Below are 22,231 nucleotides of genomic sequence, written 5' to 3' on the forward strand. Positions count from 1 at the left end.
CATCAAAGTTTGTCTACAAAGAGTATCAGATGGACTAAACAGTGTGGGCAGTGACGTAGCTCAGTTACATTTTGGCACAAACTCCTTTCATTGAGTCTGCAGTAACTGGATTACTCCAATATACATTTGGTTGGAGAAACCAATTCAGCGAGTCTTTGGGGAAAAACTTTTTTATCCAGAAAACATGGAGACATACACTATTTTGGCGTGCAGATTAGGCCTGGGATTTGCTCTTTTTAAGTAGTTTTATCATTCTTGGTTTCTACTCAATAAATGTTCATTGACCACTCACTAAATTATACATGCAGGATACATGAATAAATAAGTCTCCCTGGTCTCAGAAATATACGCTGGTATGAGAGACAGGGAAGGAAATCAGTAATTACACTACATGCTGAGCTGATTGGAAAGCTGTTTACGAAGTGTTGGAGACTTATGTGTAATGTGTTTGGGATATTGGGGAGGAATCATCAGGATAAAGCTTTACAGAAAATGTGGCACCTGAGCTAACAAGATTTGGAGGAGGTACATAAAACTGGAGCTGTATAGCTACGATGATAATGAAACTGTAGGGAAATGACTGAATGACATACCAAGGAGCTGGCATTTTACTGATGGTGACAGCTTACTATAAGATCAGACTTGCATTTTACTAACATGCTCTCAGGCATTTTTGGACACGGTAAGATTAAACTATCAGCTGGATACTTAGTGAGAACTGTAGCTGGAGTAACTGAAAATACCAACCGCAACTGCAGAAAGGCTGTGGGATCAACTAGAACAACTTAAATAATGTGTTTCCTCTACCTCACCCGTTTTTCAGTTAAACAGTCCACATTAGGCACTTAGAGAAATTTGCCTAAATAAGACCTATTTCCATTTATAATCTTTGAAACTAAATAGATGTAACAGGAAATGAGGCAGTCTCTTGAACACAATATACGATCAAGCCTGGTTTTGAATCCAAACATCTTAAGTCCTAAACCTGTATTAACTGCGTTTGTTCTGCCTCTGTAGCAAAAGTTTTTTTTTTTTTTTTTCCTGCTTTGGGGTGGCCAAAGCTTAATTATGGAAGCAATAATAGTTTTCTTAAAAGCAAATGGCTGGGTTCTGGCCCCTTGCAAAATCCCTAATCAGGTATTCTGGAGTCAAGGAAGCATCCCTGTGGGGTACTTTACTTTGCCTAGCTTAGTTTCAGACATGCGTGTAGGAGTCCTTCCAGTTTAAGTTTTCCAAAAGAATCTGGATTTTTATGAGAATCTTGTAGTTTTAAGTGTTGGCTTGAATTTTGAAAAGCCAGTATATGGGAAAAAAGAAGAAAAAAACCAAAAACATTCTGTGGTGGTTTTTCAAAAAAAGCCAAGCCAGTACTTTAAAATATGGTAGATGGAAGCATATTCTTATATGAAATGGTCATGGTTATGTGTCAACTTGACTGAGCCATGTGTCCAGGTATTTGGTCAAACATTATTCTGGATATGTGTGGTGTTTTTGGAGATTAACATTTAAATTGAAGAAGTTTCATTAAAGCTTGATTATTCTCCATAATGTGGGTTAGCCTCATCCAATCAGTAGGAGACTTTAATAAAAAAAAAAAAAAAAAAAAGACAGGGGTACCTGGGTGGCTCAGTTGGTTGATCATCTGACTTTGGCTTAGGTTGTGATCTCACAGTTCTTGAGTGTAAGCCCTGCATCAGGCTTGTTGCTATCAGTGCAGAGCCTGCTTCACATCTTGTGGGGCTCCAACTTACAACCCTAAGATCAAGAGTCTCATGCCCTGAGCCAGCCAGCTACCCCCTGGAAGAGGAAATTCTGCCAAGATACATTTGGACTGGAAAAGCAACTTTTCTCTGGATCTCCAGCCTTCAGCGCTACCCACCAGAGTTTGGACCTGTCAAGCCTCCACAATCACATGACCCAGTTTCTTAAAAAAAAATCTTTCTATATACATATCCCATTTGGTGTTTTCTGAGTATACCACTACTCAGTATAGCTGCTGAATGAAGCCTTTTTACGACAGGGCAATCTGTGCTCCTCTCCCAGGATGGGCAAAGTAGGTTTTTCCCTCATTCATGTAAAATCCTCAAATACTGTAACTTAGGAAGACAAATGTAATAAATCAGATGTTATCTACCTAGACTCTGCTGTCCAATCAATAGTAAGTAAAGTCTGATTTATATTTTACATCAGAAAAAAATCATTTAGGACTTGCCAGAAATTAAAATGTTTTTATATAGTTATTGAATCTCAAAATACAAGATATACACTATTCCTAGATCCTCCAAAAAAATGAAGACAGCTAAATTTGTAATTTAATGGCACAGATCTGAACCAAGAATTTGAAATCATTTTATGAACCTTAAACTTCCTACTTTCCCAAAGATAGAAAGCCGTAATATTACAAAAACGCAGGAAGACATCTGATTCATTAATGGATAATCAAAAAAAAAAAAACAAAAGGACAATGACATGCAAGTACAGGGAATAAGCCAGGCAAAGTCATAAAGATTTAATTGTATCTATATTTAAATGGTTGTTATGTAGCTATTGAAGAGTGTAAAGATAGGCCCTGTCACATAAACTGAGAAGTGTGTTTTTAGAGCTCCAGCAAATTAGTAGTTTAACATTAGGGGTATATAGGAACTCTAATATTATGGTGAGGCAGCTCTTTTGTTCCATGAAGAAATGTAGAACCACCCACAGCAATTTTTTAAGAATCCACAGAGACTTTCTTGTAATTATTCTAGTTTTTAAACACTGCTTTAAAAACTATAGCCTCCCAACCTGGGTGGCTCAGTTGGTTAGGCGACCGCCTTCAGCTCAGGTCATGATCTCACAGTTTGTGAGTTCGAGCCCCGCATTGGGCTCTGTGCTGACAGCTCCCAGCCTGGAGCCTACATCAGATTCTGTGTCTTGCCCTCTCTCTACCCCTCCCCTGCTCATGCTCTGTGTCTCTCTCTCAATAATAAATAAACGTTAAAAAAAACAAAAAAACAAAAAAACAAACATAGCCCCCCAATCACCAAAAAGTCTAGAGCTCAAATACACCACTAGTTTACAACCTCTATTTTATGGCATTCTAATACGAGTGGTATTCCAAAAGTGACCAAACTAGGATTAAAACATTCAGCAACTACCTTTTTCCTGCCCCAGTTCAAAGCTCTAGGAACTACGTCATTATATTTTAAGTAGCTAACAGCATTTTACCATCCATAACATAAATTTGATTCACGGATACAATTACTCTTCAGAGGCATCTTTTAGTCCATGTCTACTAAAGTTCAAGAATAAAGTTGGGAGTATTTCTATGTTTTATCTTGCATGCTATTATATTTCATTTCAAATATTCTACTTTTATTCAGTCTAAACAAAACTAGTATTGGTCAATAGCAAATTTATCAAGGCAAAAAATTTAGTTTTAGATCACAAGTCTGGAGGGAAAAAAGCTCTTGGACTTCACTCTATACACTCACTATTGGTTTTCCTCATGATTAAGTAATTGTCACTCATGAAGAAAAACTTTACTGCTTCAAGTAAAGACTAAATGTACACTTCTTCCTCTTTTTCAATTAAAAAAAATTATTCTGGGACAACAAAGTCAAGTTTGCATTTTATATAACATAAATTACCAACAAGGTCCTGACCTAGTAATCAAAAATTAAATCTCAAAATTTAAAATCAAGAAAGAGGCTAAATTTACACATATTTTGAGCAAACAAATACTAGAACATTTCCTAAATAAAAAGTCAGCACAATTATTACATTCCAGGTTTCAGAGAAGAGGCATTAAGGATTCATGCCATAAGTTTATTTACAAACATATTGAGTATGTTGAATTCAAGAGTTTGATCCATTTTTCAAAGAGACTGCACCTCTTAAAATGCTCCTTTTCACACCTGCAAATAAAAAATATATATATTGGTATTTAAAACGTCTCACCTATTAAAACAGAAACCATGTACTTTCATACACATATTGTCTGTCCATCAGTTTGGTACATCAGAAAGCGTTTACAGTATCATGACTTTATTCATACTGATTTGCTTCATCATATGCACCAAAATCTTTCCATTATGCATCACTTGGATAAAGAACTTCCCTTGTATATAATGAAGAATAGAGTCTTTTCTTTCCAAAGGATAGTTTTGGAATTTATTCCAATCATTCCACAGATCTTCCCAAAATGTTGCTTTGAGGCAAATTCTGATTACAATTATGCTAAATAAATCTTTTCTTCTCACACAAAGAATCTGTTAATCTTCTAGCACGTAAGACTGATTGGGGTATGCACAAACAGATGTTGCCCTAACGTTAATTAGTCTATCAGAACTCTACCTGGTTAAGTGTGTGAACTGAAACAAGACTGGCTAAAAATCCTGGTTCACCATCACCAGTTAATGAATATGAGGCAACTTAACATCTTTGTGTCTTAGGCCAGGTGAAGTCACCCAACCTCACAGGCTTGCTAGGTGTAACTAGATGACATTAATGTAAAGTGTGCCTGACAAACAGTAGTATCCAATATACATTGGCTTTCAGGCAAAGAAACATTTATTGGTTCACCAACGTGTCTCCACCAAGGCCACATCTACACTAACTTCAGAAATCGGCCCTACACACTGTGTGGGTGTGATGGGGGGGGGGGGAGGGGGGAATAAGGAAAAACAATGTTTTAAGATTAGAAATCCATTAATTACCTGTTTAATGGATTAATTAAAACATCCTTATTTCTTAAGCAGCTGGTGTCTTACTATAAAAAAAGGTGCAGCAAATCCAGATCCAAAGTACATAGTCATCATAACAAGTAACCGCCACTTGTTTTCCACTGAAAATGGCAAATTCTGTTGGGGAAAAAAGAGAACAACCAACAAAAATGAAACTGAATCATCTGATTTTATAGATTATAGAAGTACACAGGGGATGCTAGGTATTTGTTTTTACATAATCAGGTTATGTATGCCATGTATCATATCGTATTTCAAACATCATGTTTTACATCCTATGACCTTCATGTAGGACAACACTGTAAGGTTTAAAAAAAAAAAAAAAAAGCACTGGCTTTACTGAGCACAGGCAGTGGTCTTAATAACTCCGGTGTATCACACTGGTTAAGTTTTCCCTTTTACTTTAGAAAAGCCGAAAAACTTATTCTTCAGGGGACCTGTTTTAGAAAAAGAATGCACTGTTCTGGTTTGCTATTTGTTAGAAACTAGTCACCTTGTAAAGGCACACGGCAAAGTTAACTGAATTACGAAGACTGACTTTTTCATAACCAAGCGGCGCTACCATCGAAAACCCTTCTTCCGCCCTTTCCTACTAGGCCTCGATCACTGGAGGTAGTTACTGCTCACTACTCGACTTAGGCTATTGATACTTGACGCTAAACCCAACTTCAACTAAAGAGATTTAATACCTCTAATTTAGTTAACTAGCTTAGACTCGACCCACAACCACAGGCCCCCATATCCTCCTTTGTTTCCGACGACCTTCACTCCGAGTCCGGTGACCTCTAGTTCGGCTTTAAGCCACAAATATCTGCAGCATTGGCCTCAGGGACCCTCCAGATCTCGGAGGGCGCGGAGGGGAGCGCTAGGGCCAAGTGGGGCCTAAGGCTCTTCCTATTCATTCCTTTACCCGCCGAAGGCGTGCAACCAGGGTCCTGCGCTTTGCCCCTGGTTCCTGGGGGAAGTGGAACGCTACCCGACGTCCCAGCTCACCTCTCCGGCTTACCGTCTCCCTCTCCACGGTCCTTGGGAGGCCTTGGAGTTCAGCAAATCGCAGCTAAGTGCCCCCTCCCCCAACGAAACGGGGCCCCTAACACACTAACCTTCCCTGGGCCCTCCTCATAATGGCTTCTACGGACCACAGAGGTTGTGAACCTCCGGATGCTCTGTCCCAACATAGCGCTGTTGGAAGTTCTGCGAAAAGCGCAGAGCCCCTAGACGACAGAAACGACAGCACCAAACCAAGTCCTCTTCTTTTCACGACCTTGTTCTCCGGTGTGTAAGACCCGGAAGGGAAGATGGGAAATGGGGAGAGGCCACAGAAAATGAGACAAGATGGTGGGGTCTGAGGATTGTGGGAATTGTAGTTCAGAACGCGGCATCGCCTTGTCGGCTCTGAAGGACTATGGGAAACGTAGTCCGACGCGAGAGCCGGATTGCTTGTGGGGGTCGGGTAGAGGTACTGGCTGTGTGTGTTAGGGAGGCCGGGAGGGTAAGAGCCCAAGGCGTTTCTACGTGCAATTTAGTCAAACCTGATTTCTTGTCGAGTTCTGATCAGGATTTTGGGGGCCGGATTCCAGAACAATTGTACTGAATTGAGTGACGCAGTCTCACCGAGTTTATGGAACACAAAAATAAACCTTTACCTCTTCTTTTTTGGGGATTTTTGTTTGTTTGTTTTCTTTTAATGCTAGGAGCCTGTGATTTGCAGTACTCTGCCAGCGCTGAGAGAGGTGTATACCGTGATCTTATACGAGGAAACAAAGCATAAACTGAAGTAACGAAACACTATGTAGCACGAAATATGTCGAAGAGAAAATTGAGATGAATTGCTAAGGGAAGGATTCCTGAAAAATATAGGTTATTAAATAGAACAGAATTAGAGACAGGGCAGAGCAAACTCAAGGCCGATGTGAGTATGGCATGTTCAGAGAGTGAAAGAGAAAAGCAGCTTCTTATATCTGGAGTTAGCCTGGCCTGAGGATTGGTGTTCTGCTGAACATAAACAATTTCACAGAACATCAGCATCAGACGAAGTTACTCTGTGTCAGTGATGGATCAAGGAAAGAGTAAGATCACTCCATTTTCATATCTGAACATAGACAAAACATAATATTGTCCAAGTAACAAAAATGACCAAACATCACCATATCCAGTCTAACATGATGAGTTCTGTCTCTTCACCAATTACCACCTTAACCTTGGATTAGTCTTTCTTTTTGCTAAGTGAGATTTGGTAAGATAGACGTAGTCACAGAAAACAAGCCCAAATCTTGTTAAGTCTTGACATCTTTTTACCGAGATGCCAATAGCTCTTCATGGTATTTGGTTTCCCTTGATGCAGTGAGTAATAACCCAGCTTGTTCAATTGTAAGTGTGTTTCTGGTGGTCTTTGACTGGTGGGATTGGGAAGTGATATATAAGGCTGGGAAAGCGGTATTAGGTTAAATTGTGAAGAGCCCTGCTAACCTAAGTTTTATGTTATTCATCTGTGGGAGAGCATATATTGCCCTAGATGGCTCATTAATACAGCAGCAGTAAATAAAGTCTTGCTTTGAAAACTGGGTATAAAATATATACATTAACATATACTTTACTTATCTTCTGTAAGAGAAAAGTGATGCTTCCCCATCTCCAACCGCCCCCTGCCCCCGCAAAAAAAACTCCACTTTAAAAAATTAATAAGTTTATTTCTACAAGTAACTTCTGATTAAGTAGAGACACATGTAGTGCATTATAACTGGTGTTCTCCTCCTAATAGAGGATGTAAGACATTAACATTTTTTAAATGTCCTGTTCAGGGCTTTTATATATTAAAGGATTCTTATCTGACTATAATTGGGGAATGTTTTCACATTTAGTATTTCTGAATTGTCCCTTTCAGTCTAATGAATGTAATATCCCCTGTATATTTGGTTCACTGTTAGTTCTAATTCGCACTGTTTGAGTCTCCCCTGCATATCTGGCTTTCATCTAACTCCAAAGGGAACTCCAGGATAGATTCTAGCAAATGGTCTCAGAACTGTCAGCCTCCTCATGGGCCCTGTGCCAAAATAAAGATAGCTGCAAATCCTTTCATCAAGATATAGAGCCTGCCTTCTCATCCCAAATCTGGGTGGACTCTGACTATTTTGACCAAGAGAATTTGTTATAAGTGATACTGTACCAGTGTCCTGCCCAGGTCTTATGATATTGACAGTGTCCTTTCCTGTCTTTTGGAACACTTGCCCTGGGAACTCTGAACATTCGTGTAAGAAGTTTGACTACTTTTATGGAGAGGCCTCCTGGAGAGTCCCCAGAAGTCGACCAAAAGTAGGTAAAAGGGGTCAGCTCAGGTGTCAGGCATGGGAGTGAGTTATCCTGGATCCTCCAGCTCAGTCCAGCTGCCTGCTGAATATCATCAGTGAGTGTCCCCAGTCAATGCGATTTGAGGAAGAGTTGCCCAGTAGAGCTCTGCCCAAAATGCTGATCTACAAATTTGTGAGATAAAATAAAATGATTGTTCTTCCAAGCCATTAAATTTGTGATAGTTTGGAGGTACCTGGGTGGCTCAGTCAGTTAAACTTCTGACTCTTGATTTTGGCTCAGGTCATGATCTCACCATTTGTGAGATTGAGCCCCATGTCAGGCTCTGTGCTGACAGTGCAGAGTCTGCTTGGGCTTCTCTCTCTCTCCCCATCTCTCTCTGCCTTTCCCCTGCTCATGCGTGTGTGCGTGCTCTCTCTTTCACTCTCAAAATAAATAAATATTAGAAAAATTTAAATTCGTTAAGTTAAATTTAAATTTAAATAGTTTGTTAAGCAATAGTGAATTACCAGGACAGACACCTAGAAGTAACACAGCCATTTTATTTAAGGAAATCACCTGCCATTGGAAGAACACACTTTCTTATCACCAATCTATATTTAGGAATCAGTTATGTTACATAAAACATTTATCTTTGCTTAATACATACCTTTCTGTCAGATGATGCTTCTATGATAATTTTCTAGGGGTAACAAAAATGACTGTGCTGAACATATCAAAACACGGAACGTCTGGGAAGCAGAGTGGCTCCATTTGATGGTGATACAGCAGCTGGCATAATACAGCTGTGTATACAGCACTGATACAGCAGTGGCTCCCCTGAAGGGAGTGCTAAATACCCTCAGAAAGTCACGGTGCAGCTTTTTGATGCTCTTGGTAACTAGAAGGTAAATGGAATGGGATTGAAAGTTGATGAGATCACGTATTCCTTGCATGATTACTCACCTTTTTGTTAATGGCTAGATATTACCCACAGAACACATTCTTGATAGTTATTTAAAAATATTTTCTAAAGAATGTTTTTGTCATAAAGCCAAACTGAACTCTAGGGAAAATTTCTTATTAGTTTCCATATCATTTTTCTTCATTGCTAATTAGTGACCAATTAATAAATTAGTTAAATAGCTAAGATACTCTGAGTTTCGGGGTTTTAAGCTAATCTCAATCTCTTAAAATTCGCTATGGAGGGAAGAAAAAGTTTTAAGAAATTTGTTAATCTTCTTTTTTGAATAGGCATTGTGGTAAATTAAAGATGGCCACAATTTCTTTGTAACTCTTACCTTTGAGAGGTGGGTTCTAACTCCCCCCACTTCTTGACCTCAGTGACCTGCTTGACCAATAGAATGCAATAGAGTAACATTCAGATATTTCTGAAGCTGACTTATCAAAAGCTTTGAAGTTTCCATTCAGGCAACTTGGAATGTTTTCTTGAGAGGAGACAGCCACCATGTAAGAAGTCTAGCTACCCTGAGTGTACCAGGACTGTAAGGGAACCCAAGCGAACCCTTTGGAGAAGCCTCCTGGGGGGAGGGGGAGGAAATGAGGGGGGAAAATAGGCCAGATCAGCTTCCAGCTGTTCCTGCCATATCCTAGCCTGGGCACCAGATATATGAGTGAAGAAGCCTTCAGGTGACTCCAGCCACAGTCATGATTTGCCTATGATTTTATGAGCTATGTTAAACAAGAACTGCCCAGCTGAGCCCATCAACCTCCAGAACTGAAGAGAAAAAAATAAAATATTGTTTTAAGCTGCTAAGTTTGGGGTAGTTTGTTATATAGGAGTACAAAACCTGGAACAGGTATCATGCACTATTTATTGGTCTAACAATCTAAATTTAGTCATTATAGTTGGCAAGAAAAATGTGAATTATCTTAGAGAAACTTTTGATTCAGTATGATACTCTTTTGCTATAAAATGAATTTCAAGAGAAATGAGACATTTCACATATTGGTACAAAATAGAAAACATCTTTAGGGACATGAAGTTTACTCCAAAGTTATATTTTAAAAATAAAATCCAATTATTTTAAGTACTGAGTAGGGTGTATATCATAGAGTAAGCAGTGTACTTTCTAGACCCAGAGGAGTCTTTGGAGACTGAAGTTACATTATATAGAACAGTATTTCTAAAAATTAAAGTACAATATTTGTCATTTCTCTCAACAGCTACTATATAAGATTTTTAAGAACTAGGTTAGAGTTTATTTAGAAAGGGATTCTTTAGTAAAGAAATTATGTTTCTATCCTACATTGAAAAACTCAAGTTAACATGTTTCTTTTGGTCTTAAATTTTTAGAATATCTCATACTACAGAATTAAAATCAGAACTCTGTGTTAACTTGTATTTGAAATTTTACATTTGTAGGGGAAAATAACACCTGATTTTAGGAAAAGACAAAATGTAATTCCACTGTAGCAATCAGGGTTGGAAAATATTCTGCCAGCCTTTTGAATGATTTAGTGATGACCAACTGGAAGAAAAAGTTATGCCAAAAAAATGCTTACTTGATCAAGCTGTGTATTTTACTCTTCCTCTTGTTTCATTACTTCTGAATACCATTATTTCCTTAAAAGCATTTCATGTTTCTTATTCCAATGTTATTTCTTAATCTCAATGTAGGTTTAAGGACGATTCACTTTTTTGACAGATCAACTCCTAATATAATTATTTGTCATTCAGTGTTGGCAGGTAGAGGTAGATACATTTCTATAAGATGAATACAGAAACTAACACTTCTCAGTTTGAAAGTCACTGATTCTAACTCTATTTATGTTCCATCTCCATCTTGACTTAACTTGCAGTGGTATTTATCATTGTTTTGAACAGGTTTCTTTAAATTTACCATGGCGTTTCCCCGTTGTCTCCATAACTGGGATACTAAGTGATTAAATGGTTTATTTCTTTAGTTTAGAGACACACATAATTTAAGTGAGGAAGGGAATTTTGAAAATCAATTTGATGCATCATTCTAAAAGGAAATGCTTTTTTTTGTTAGAGTAGAAGAAAAACAGGAAATAAATGGGAATAGAATGAACTTTGGTGCATTACATGTGATGATTGTGAAGGATTGTGCCAATAAGGATCCCATCTTTTTTTTTTTTTTTCAGATTTATTTATTTTTGAGAGAGGGAGAAAGCACGAGTGGAGGAGGGGCAGAGAGAGAGGGAGAGAGAGAGAATCCAAAGCAGACACACCACTGACAGCACTGAGCCCTATGTGGGGCTTGAACGCACTAACCGTGAGATCATGACCTGAGCTGAAGTTGGATACTTAACCAGCTGAGCCACCTAGGTGCCCCCCAACCATTTTTTTTTTTAAAGATTTATGGAAATCTTTATTTATAACCAGGTCCATTACTGCTGGTCAATGCATGTTAAGCTGCTGCTATATTTTGACCAGAAATTAGATCAAAGGCACCCCTTTTTCTCTGGACCATGGATTGGCAACTATATGGTTAATACAGTCCATCAAGATGTGCTTGTTTATGCTATAACAGTTTCTGTATTTGGCTTTTCACTTTGAACTAACAATTAAGAAAACTGGGAATTTCTTGAGAATATTTATGCAGTTTGAGAAAATTATTACTGGACTCACCAAACATTATTTTAATCATTTCAACTAATTATAAAATTATTCCATAGGGTAGGTTAGGTTTAATTTGCAGTTCTCTCCATATCTGTCAATTAAACTAGACCCTCACCGAACAGCATTCTAAAACTGCTTCATCGAACGTGAGTTGTGCTCAGCATCTTCTTACCACTTTGTACTAAGAGATTTTATAAATATCAGACTTATGAATCTTATTGCTGGGTTTACTGTGGAGGTTGTTTCTCTCCCCACCCCCTCCTTGTAGGATGTGTTTCAATACATTTCACATTGTCATTTTTAAGGCCCCATTGGACAAATTTTTCTCTGGTCTGAAAACTAGAATAAACATGCCTCTCCTGGGTAGCTGATTTGCTTCTGCCTTATGAGCACTGTGAATAACAAACTTGATTGTAATTTCCTCCTTGTACTGGTTCCTAGAATGTTAGAGCCAAAAGTGTGACCTATCTTTAGTGGAGACGATGGATCTATTTCACGTATCTCACTCCCGGCTCCATCTACTTTTCTAAATTTATTTACCTTTGTTTCACTTTCCTCCCCAATTTTAAATTTATTTTATCTTGTTATATGGTATGTGTCTTTGTTCTGTACCTCAGATGTTTTCTGGAACAATATTAGCATGTAAATAAACTAAAACATCATAAATTTTTTCTCACATAGCGAGTTGTTACAGTATTACTTACTTTATCAGTTTTCTCTTTTTTGCTTTATGGAGCCTGGGCTAAGTAAGGTAATTAAAGCTAGCTAATATACCAAATGATACCCCGATTTTAATGGCTTAATACAGCGAAGATTTATTTCTCACTATGTCACAGTCAGAATCAGATGGTCAGCATGCCATCTTCCACATGGTGATTCAAGTGTCATCATCCTCTTGTGCCTCCACTCAATCCTCTGGGTTGACCCTGCTTGCCACCATGCTAAGAAAGAGAAAGTAGCGACTCACACAGGGTTGTGAGGGATCAGCTCAAGCATGCACCACTTGTGCCAAATTCTATTATCTGAATCAGTCATATACTACCATCCAGATGCAGAGAGTCTGAGGAATTGAGACTTTTGTGTGTCCTAGAGGAAATTGGAAACGGTTTGGTTGAACAGATAGCATCTCCTCCACAGAGACCTAGTTTCTTGCTGAAATCTTATACAGTGCCTCTATAAGAATTCAATTTCCACTTGTTATATATACTCTCGGAACTTTGCTAAAGTGGTTCCGAATTGTCATAATTCTTGTATAATTTCTTGGTCTTGCACATTTCCCCAGAGTTGCACACTCCAGGCAATGTATTATAACCTGGAATCAGACTGACATGGATTCAAATGCACAATCTACCCTAACTATTTAGCTTTGGGCAAGTTGCACGACCTTCCAGTATCTTTCAAATGGGGACAATAATGTTCCTTACTTTATAGGGTTACTGGAAGGGTTAATGGACATATTTGCTGCTTCGAAGTGTTATATTCCCCATAACAACTCCCTTTTGGGATCCCCCTCCATATGTCACTTTTTAATTAATTTTCTGTCTTTCTCAGTGGATTGACCATTGAAGTATGTAGTTCTGAAATATAAAGAAGTCTAATGCTCTACTTGCATGTAAGCTCTCAGGGCACCAAGTTTTGTTTTCTTCTGATCACCCATGTGTCTATGTCTCCATAGAGACACTCCTTGAAATGTTTGCTGAAACCAATGAATAAATTATGTAGCAGTTTTTGAATTTAAATACAAATATATTTTGAGGGTGAGATTATGATTTAGCTTTTAAAATCCACTTTATTGAGCCACTAATTATGTGCAATAAAACATATCTATTAAGAGTGTACTCTTCAATGAACTTGACAACTGTATACACTTGTTAACCAATGCCATAATTAAGATATAGAATATTTCATAGAATAGAAACCCCAGAACTAGACCCACAAACATATGGCCAACTAATCTTTGACAAAGCAGGAAAGAACATCCAATGGAAAAAAGACAGTCTCTTTAACAAATGGTGCTGGGAGAACTGGACAGCAACATGCAGAAGGTTGAAACTAGACCACTTTCTCACACCATTCACAAAAATAAATCAAAATGGATAAAGGACCTGAATGTGAGACAGGAAACCATCAAAACCCTAGAGGAAAATGCAGGAAAAGACCTCTCTGACCTCAGCCGTAGCAATCTCTTACTCGACACATCCCCAAAGGCAAGGGAATTAAAAGCAAAAATGAATTACTGGGACCCTATGAAGATAAAAACTTCTGCACAGCAAAGGAAACAACCAACAAAACTAAAAGGCAACCAACGGAATGGGAAAAGATATTTGCAAATGACATATCGGACAAAGGGCTAGTATCCAAAATCTATAAAGAGCTCATCAAACTCCACACCGGAAAAACAAATAACCCAGTGAAGAAATGGGCAGAAAACATGAATAGACACTTCTCTAAAGAAGACATCTGGATGGCCAACAGGCACATGAAAAGATGTTCAACGTCGCTCCTTATCAGGGAAATACAAATCAAAACCACACTCAGATATCACCTCACGCCAGTCAGAGTGGCCAAAATGAACAAATCAGGAGACTCTAGATGCTGGAGAGGATGTGGAGAAATGGGAACCCTCTTGCACTGTTGGTGGGAATGCAAACTGGTGCAGCCGCTCTGGAAAGCAGTGTGGAAGTTCCTCAGAAAATTAAAAATAGACCTACCCTATGACCCAGCAATAGCACTGCTAGGAATTTACCCAAGGGATACAGGAGTACTGATGCATAGGGGCTCTTGTACCCCAATGTTTATAGCAGCACTCTCAACAATAGCCAAATTATGGAAAGAGCCTAAATGCCCATCAACTGATGAATGGATAAAGAAATTGTGGTTTATATACACAATGGAATACTACGTGGCAATGAGAAAGAATGAAATATGGCCTTTTGTAGCAACATGGATGGAACTGGAGAGTGTGATGCTAAGTGAAATAAGCCATACAGAGAAAGACAAATACCATATGTTTTCACTCTTATGTGGATCCTGAGACACTTAACAGAAGACCATGGGGGAGGGGAAGGAAAAAAAAAAAAAAAGGTTAGAGTGGGAGAGAGCCAAAGCATAAGAGACTGTTAAAAACTGAGAACAAACTGAGGGTTGATGGGGGGTGGGAGGGAGGGGAGGGTGGGTGATGGGTATTGAGGAGGGCACCTTTTGGGATGAGCACTGGGTGTTGTATGGAAACCAATTTGACAATAAACTTCATATATTGAACAAAAAAAAAAAAAGAAAAAAAAAGATATAGAATATTTCAATCACTCATAATTTCCTTTTAGCAATAAAATATTACTTTCAAAAGGATTGATTTGTTAATTGCCTCTGAGCACCTTAAACTTGGATGCCTGGGTATTCTTAATTAAAGCCAAATTGTGTTCTATTGCAAAGTTTTTCAACAGGGGACCATTTACAGTCTGGGCTAGATAATTCTTTGTTGAAGTAATGTCCTGAACATTATAGAATGCTTGGCTACATTTTGGGCATCTACCCACTAGATGCTAGTAGCACTACCCAAGTTATGACAACCAAATTTGTCTCCAGATGTTACCAAATGTCCTCTCTGTTGACAACAGTTGTTCTGCATTGAAAACCACTGCCCTATTCCATCTCTTCACAGCAACTTGAGTCAACAGAACATACACCTAGTCTGAGCCAATGTTTCTGCACTTGCTGGGATCCATCTGGAGAATTGCAATGACTCACCCTTCTCAACAAGGGAAGGGCCAACTGCCTTAGTGTCCTGCAGTCTGCTGGCAGAGTGCCCGCTCCCTTTTCCATCATCAGTGTTTGCTATCCACTGCCCGTAGTGTTGAACATTTATAAGCTTCCATTGATCCTCCCCTCTGTTCCACAATGCATCAAGGGCAGATGGGAAGTGATATTAAAACTTGCTTCTGTTTTATTCCTATCTTATGAATCTGTGTTCTCTGGTAGCCACTCATTTAGAAGGTAATGAACCTATCCTTAGTTCCACCTTTAAAATAGACAATTAGTTTTTAATTACGTGAACACGTGTGCTTAGCGCTGTATCTGGCAATAGCAATGCTCAATACATAGCAGCTATTATTATAACTTCCACACCGCTGTTTGTGCTGCTGTTATTTTTCCCTCTTGTCTTCATGCTGAGATCAATCCTACCCTCCTCATAGTTACTGCACTTTCTCTGCTTGTATCATCAGCTTTTGTATTAAGGCCACAAAATTTGTGCTCACATGCCCCAAAGATACCTTCTCAAGCTGCCTAGGCCACCACGGCACCCCTACCCTCCTGGCCTCTTGAGTCACTGGTCACACATTTCTCAGCTTTTCATGCAAGATTTTAAAAAATCAGTTCCTTAGGAAATTCCATCACCTTTTGACTGGAAAGGAACTTCTTTTCTGACTAATGTCACTAGAAAGACCATCCTATGAAGGAAAAACCCCAGACATTCTATTTCTTACAGTCTCCTATTTTTCTTACTGAGCTTGTCTGGAAAAGCTATGGAGCTCAGTACTAGTACTGAGCACTTTTTGACTAACAAAGGAAGACACAGGATTGGATTAAAACACGTTCTACAGGGGCGCCTGTGTGGCTCAATCAGCTAAGCCTCTGACTTTGGCTCAGGTCATGGTCTCCTGGTTCTTGGGTTCGAGCCCCGCATAGGGCTCTGTGCTGACAGCTCAGAGCCTGGAGCCTGCTTCAGATTCTGTGTTTCCCTCTCTCTCTGCCCCTCCCCAGCTCACATTCTCTCTCTCTCAAAAATAAATAAACATTAAAAGTATATATATACAGTTTATTAAAGATAAATTGCTTAATTGTTAAGAAGAGAATATAAACTTAAAATGTGAGACAAAACACCTCCCTTACCGGATTAGCTCAGAATATTGTTCATTTTATTGTGAGAACCCGAACCACACAAGAAACCTTGAATGTGAGGACTATCAAAGAAGTGTAAGTTGTTATTATTATATTCTGTATTATTTGCATATGTATAGGTTATAATAAACTTTTCCAAGTTTATATTTAAATCTATATATTTATATATAAATTTTACATATATCTTTATATCTATATAAATAAATTATATATACATTTATTATATATATAAATTATATTTAAATTTATATATTCCAAGTCATTGCTGAAGAAGTCTGAATTTGGTATTCTTATAGCACAGCCATCAGCATTAATAAGACTTTTGACGCTTAGTATCCAGGGATGCAAGATCCCAAATCCCTAATTACTCAACCTGTTGTGTCACCTGTATTTTCCAAAGTCTTTTCAGTAACTCAAAAGCTGAAATTGGAGGTTCCCCCCCGCCCCGGCTTTTTCTTTGCATTCCTGCTATAGAAATTCTATCCTGAAGGGAGGAAATGGTAGGAGAGGGTAGAGCTAAAGGTAATTTATGGTTAATAAAAAACAGGTGATGAGTTAAACGTTATTTTCCGAGGACACAGGTTTTTACTATCTGAAGTAAAATAACTGATTTGAATTATATCCACCTCTCAGAGCAGTCTTGTGCATATATTGGGAAGTTAGACAAAACCCGACTACAGGGAAATAAAAAAAATCCCAGTACTTTCTGATCATTCTCAAAAGGAAAGCAAAGTCTTTGATTCTAAAATTAGAGACAAAGGCTTAGATACACATTAAGAACAGAAGTAAGAATTTGACTTAAATTCACAATCCAAGACCTTTCCAGAAGACAACATTTCTAGGGAAAGTTGTGTGTGTGGCGGGGATTGATTCCTGGAAGCAGGAAAGAATTAGAGATTGGTTAGAGCAACATGCAAGATGAAAAATGATAATAACTGCAAAAAATGATAATAAAAAATGATAATAACTGCATAATTTTGTTCAGGATAAAATTTCTCTCTCTCTTTTGCTGTCTCTCTCATGTGAGTCATGGAAACTTGGTGGAAAATATACAGATTTGATGTGATTACTTTGCAACTTTAAATAACTTGGAATTCCAGGAAAGGAATGACAGATACAGGAGTTAAAGATTAAGGATACCAAATTAATGTATATCAGGAAAATAATATGCTGGATTCCAAAGTTTAAATCATAAAGATTAAAGAGGTCTGACAAGGTGGTTTAATAATGATAATGGAGAAATGTTCTCCATTTGGTATCTCTTAGATACCAAACTGGTCATCTTTTTGAAAGCGATGCCCTTAACCTGCTATACTTAACCTGACTTTTCTCAATGCTGCCATCATTGGAGGATTTTAATACAGCCCCTTGCCCTGCCCCATGAAGTCATAATAGCGCCACAGTCTGTGTAAAACCAAATGTGTTATGTTGGTGAAACTCCAGCCTGTACCACCAATCTACTCTTTTCCTCCCAATTTTCTTTTCATGGGTGTCATTTCCACTCTCTGGTCATCCCAATCTAGAATATGAGAATTGTATTTGAACTTCTTTTTTTTTTTTTCTCTCTCTCTCTTTTCAAGGTACTCATCATTTAATGGAGAAGGATGGAAAGAAAACAAAAAGCATAGAATGTTTTAAATATCTAGAAAGAGGAGGGGTCTAGACACAAGGCTGAATACTCTTCCTCATGCACACAGAGCTGCTCAGTGTTGCAGTGCTGACCATTTTAAGTGGGTATCTCAGGGCAGACAATAGCTGGTTATTTCTGAGTCCAAGTGAAAGGATGAAAGGAAAATATTCCCTCTATATTGCTCTAAGAAAACTAAAAACTTTACACTTGATTTCCTAGCTTCTCATTTCAAGGTCACACCTGGTTGTGTATGAGCACAGTACCTACATTAAACACGCCCCTTAAGTAGAAAAATGGCGTCCTTAGTATTTCTGTTTTTGATTTCTACTCCAGTTCATGCCACGCTGTGACTCTTCTCTTCTGCACATTCCTTTCCAAGGCTCAAGAAACACACTCTTTCTGGGAAATATAGCCTTTTATGAGATCTAAAATTAGTATCTTTTTAATATGTAAGAGTTAGCATTATATTGGAGTGCTAATGTTCTCTGAAGACTTTCCAAAGTAGTAAGAATCAAAGTTTAAGTAAAAGAAATGATACTTTTACAGATAATTTCCGACAAATGAAGGAGGAAGATTCTCTGTGTTTGTTCTGTTTAATTAGGACAGACTGTTCTGGACAAAATTTAAAATATTCAGGTGATTTCTGTACCATGTACATTTTACGAAGTCATGGAAGTTTCTGGACAAAAAGTTTCTTTCCTGGGCATATGTGCAACTATAAAATTTATATATTATATTTTAGATTACATCTTTTTTAGTTATTTGAAATTAGCATATTCAATAATAATTTTTAAACAACAGTTTCACTTCTTCCATATTGGCTAGAAAGGTATGGTCAAATTGAAAATACAAGAAAACATGATACATTTTATTACTTTTTCACAAAATTTTATTGTTTCTGGCAATAAATCATTTTTATCCCTTTCAAACATATTACTGTGTAAATATAATTTTACAGAGTAATTTAAGGCTTCCATGCTAAAATTTTACAATTTTAGCTTTTTTTTGTACAAGTGATTCTCTTTGTGCATGTAGTACACATAATGTTACATACAGTAGTCTAATGGCATGTGACCTTATTAATGAGGCAATTAAAATTATAAATAATGTAAGGAAAATTTGGATAGCCCAGAAAAAACAAATGCAAAAAATTCACAATTTTTCAAGAAAATGCTATCTCATGTCTTTAATAATGGGTAGTGTATTAAGATTTGCTTATAGTATTCAATATGATTTTAAGGAAATAGTGGAAAATTTTTCAAATATCAAAAAGTAACAACAATGAAATAAAGTATTTAGGTCAAATCTTTCCTTGTGAAATATATAGATAACTGAGTCAAGGAAACAGACTGTGGCACAAGCCTTAATGCTCCATTTCACTTCATTTTGGTGCCTGCAGCAATGAGCATATTATAAATTTTCAAAACATAATTTACAAAATAATGAACAAAAATTAAATCTAAAATTTATTTTGAAAGGGGAAGTGATCAAACAATAAGAAACAGTTAATTTTTCTTAAATAGGATACAATAGTTTTAGATAGTTACTAATTACTAGCTAATAGTAAAATGGGAGTATATAGAAGGTTGCTAGCATTACCTAAAATTTTGTAACAGTGTATAGTTTTTCTCTGAATAACAGTTGGTCTGTAGAAGACCAAAACTACAGTTTCTAAGTTCATTGATTTTCAGTTGATAAGAAAAAAAGGATGATGTTGCTTAATCTTGTTTGCTCCTTCTTGGGTTTTATTGGCAAAATCTGTAATGTGTTTTGTGTACTTAAAAATAAGATAGGCTGACAGGTGCTTCAGTAGTGAAACAAAAAGAACAGAGTACGAAATTTTATTATCTAATTTAGTCTCCTATTTTATTTACTTAAAACAAACATTTCATTACTCAAGTATGTGTAACTTTTGTTTTTAAAGGGAAAATGGATTAAGTAATTAAAATATGAATGGACTACAGAAAAAATTACCAACTTGTGTAATTTAAAAAATCAATTTCATTATATTTATAAATGTGTACTGTTTTTAGGCACATAGGAAGAACAGAGAGGTGATTTAACTGCTTCTTTGAAGTTTATTCTTTTGCAGCCAGAAGATAGAAGAGGATGTTTTGGAACATTTTTACTAATCAATGTCAATACGTTTAGCCATTTGAAATAAAATGCCTATTTTATATGGTATAGTACACAGAACATGTCAGAACTAATAAACGTAAAAGAAGGAAGGGAAATGGCTAACATTACCAATTTTCATGCTTTGCATATGGTTGCCTAAACCATGTCCCTTGCATCCACTGCTTGGTGAAAGTTTCCTTATCCTCAAGAAATACTGTGGTATCCTGAGAGAGCCTTCCTTGGTCCTCTCAGTCTCTATACCAAGTCACTCATTTCATTCCAGATGAGCTTGTTTATTAATATATTCAAAACATTTTAACTCATGTAATGTTGGTACAATGCTAGATATTGGGTAGAGTGCTCAATTACCAGGAATACAGACCTCGGCCCTAAAGTAGGTTAGAGTCTAGTAGGGGACACAAAATATAGATGATTATAACAATGTTCAATAAGTGATAAAGTAAACATAACATCCTTCCAGTGTCACTGAAAGAAAGAACACCAAGCTCAGGCAATGGATGAGATGAAAGGAATGATCCTAGTTGGAAAGATTTTGACACAATCAAGATTAACATTTTCAATACAAAAAACAGTTCTAAATCAATCCTTTAATAAAGTACCTATTTTTGTCTCTATAAATGTTCTCTACTAGTTGGTTAACTATTTTGCTAATTCACTCATTGAATCATTCATTCATTAAATTTGACAGTTATTTCTGGAATGAGGCACAAAGTTTTTTTATATCAGACATAGGCCTGAGCTGTTTTAAAACAAACGTTAAGTATAAGTAAGGGAATAAAGTATACTTGCTGTCTTTAAAGTTAGTGTTGCAACTTTGTATCTTAAATTGATGATTGAGCTATATTTATCTACAATTTGATTAGTTTCCTGGAAAAAAATTTGTAATTTCTATATCTCAAAGTAGTTCATAAGTATACCAGAGGTAATTTTCCAAACAGACATTTTAGAATGCCTGCAATTAGAGTTACAAGTGACTGTCTGCATTTTCTTGTCTTAATGGCAATAAACTGCTCATTATTTAAAAGAAAAAAAGTGTGTCAACCGTTCCTGTTTAGAATACTGCCTTTTCTCTGGAAGTTGATAAAACACTCTACTTTCCACTGACAGTGCAGGAAATGTGAGGGAAGATGCCAACCTTCAAGGACTGACATAAGAATCCACACTGAATTTTGATGGATTTGTTTTAATATTATTATCCTTAAAATTGTAATTTTCACAGGTAAAATGCTTTACTTTTATATTTGTCCATCAAAGGTTTATATCCATTCATATTATTATTATTATTTTAATATTTTATTTTTAAGTAATCTCTATACCCAACATGGGGCTTGAACTCACAACCCTGAGATCAAGAGTTGCATGCTCTATAAACTAAGTGAACCAGGCGTCCCTGCATTCATATTATTAATACAAATGGAGACATGGTATTTCACCAGTTCATCCAATTTCTTTTATCCATAATATTATAAGATAAAGAGTAACATTAGTAAATTTGTCTTACTATACCCATGCCTTATATTTACAGAATAAAATAGTAAGGTTGAAACAAATATCAAATTGTTTAATGGGAGTCTTAGCTTTTTCTTTCTGAATCTATTTAGAACAGGGTTTAGTCAATGCTTTTGGTCAAGTATTTTCTTTTTTTTTTTTTTTTTTAATTTTTTTTTTCAACGTTTTTTATTTTATTTTTGGGACAGAGAGAGACAGAGCATGAACGGGGGAGGGGCAGAGAGAGAGGGAGACACAGAATCGGAAACAGGCTCCAGGCTCTGAGCCATCAGCCCAGAGCCTGATGCGGGGCTCAAACTCACAGACCGCGAGATCGTGACCTGGCTGAAGTCGGACGCCCAACCTACTGCGCCACCCAGGCGCCCCTGGTCAAGTATTTTCTATAGCCACATTAAATAAGAGAAACTGATACACATCATTTTTTTCTTTTTAAAAATT

General features: G+C 37.1%; 1 protein-coding gene and 1 non-coding gene across 2 annotated transcripts; both read right to left on the bottom strand.

The window, feature by feature from the left end:
• Positions 1–3,793: 3,793 nt before the first annotated feature.
• On the bottom strand, positions 3,794–6,050 carry LOC131510537 (cytochrome c oxidase subunit 7C, mitochondrial). The gene is made up of 3 exons (XM_058727768.1): positions 5,828–6,050; positions 4,698–4,841; positions 3,794–3,896 (listed from the first exon to the last, which is right to left on the bottom strand). The coding sequence occupies exons 1-2, from the start codon at positions 5,900–5,902 to the stop codon at positions 4,725–4,727; spliced, it is 192 nt and encodes a 63-aa protein (XP_058583751.1). The 5' UTR covers positions 5,903–6,050; the 3' UTR covers positions 3,794–3,896; positions 4,698–4,724.
• Positions 3,996–4,058, bottom strand: LOC131489963 (small nucleolar RNA Z39). Its single transcript, XR_009250853.1, has one exon. It is a non-coding gene; the product is annotated as a small nucleolar RNA Z39 (small nucleolar RNA).
• Positions 6,051–22,231: the final 16,181 nt, after the last annotated feature.

This window comes from Neofelis nebulosa, chromosome 1 (genome assembly GCF_028018385.1).
Source record: "Neofelis nebulosa isolate mNeoNeb1 chromosome 1, mNeoNeb1.pri, whole genome shotgun sequence".
NCBI lineage: Eukaryota > Metazoa > Chordata > Mammalia > Carnivora > Felidae > Neofelis > Neofelis nebulosa.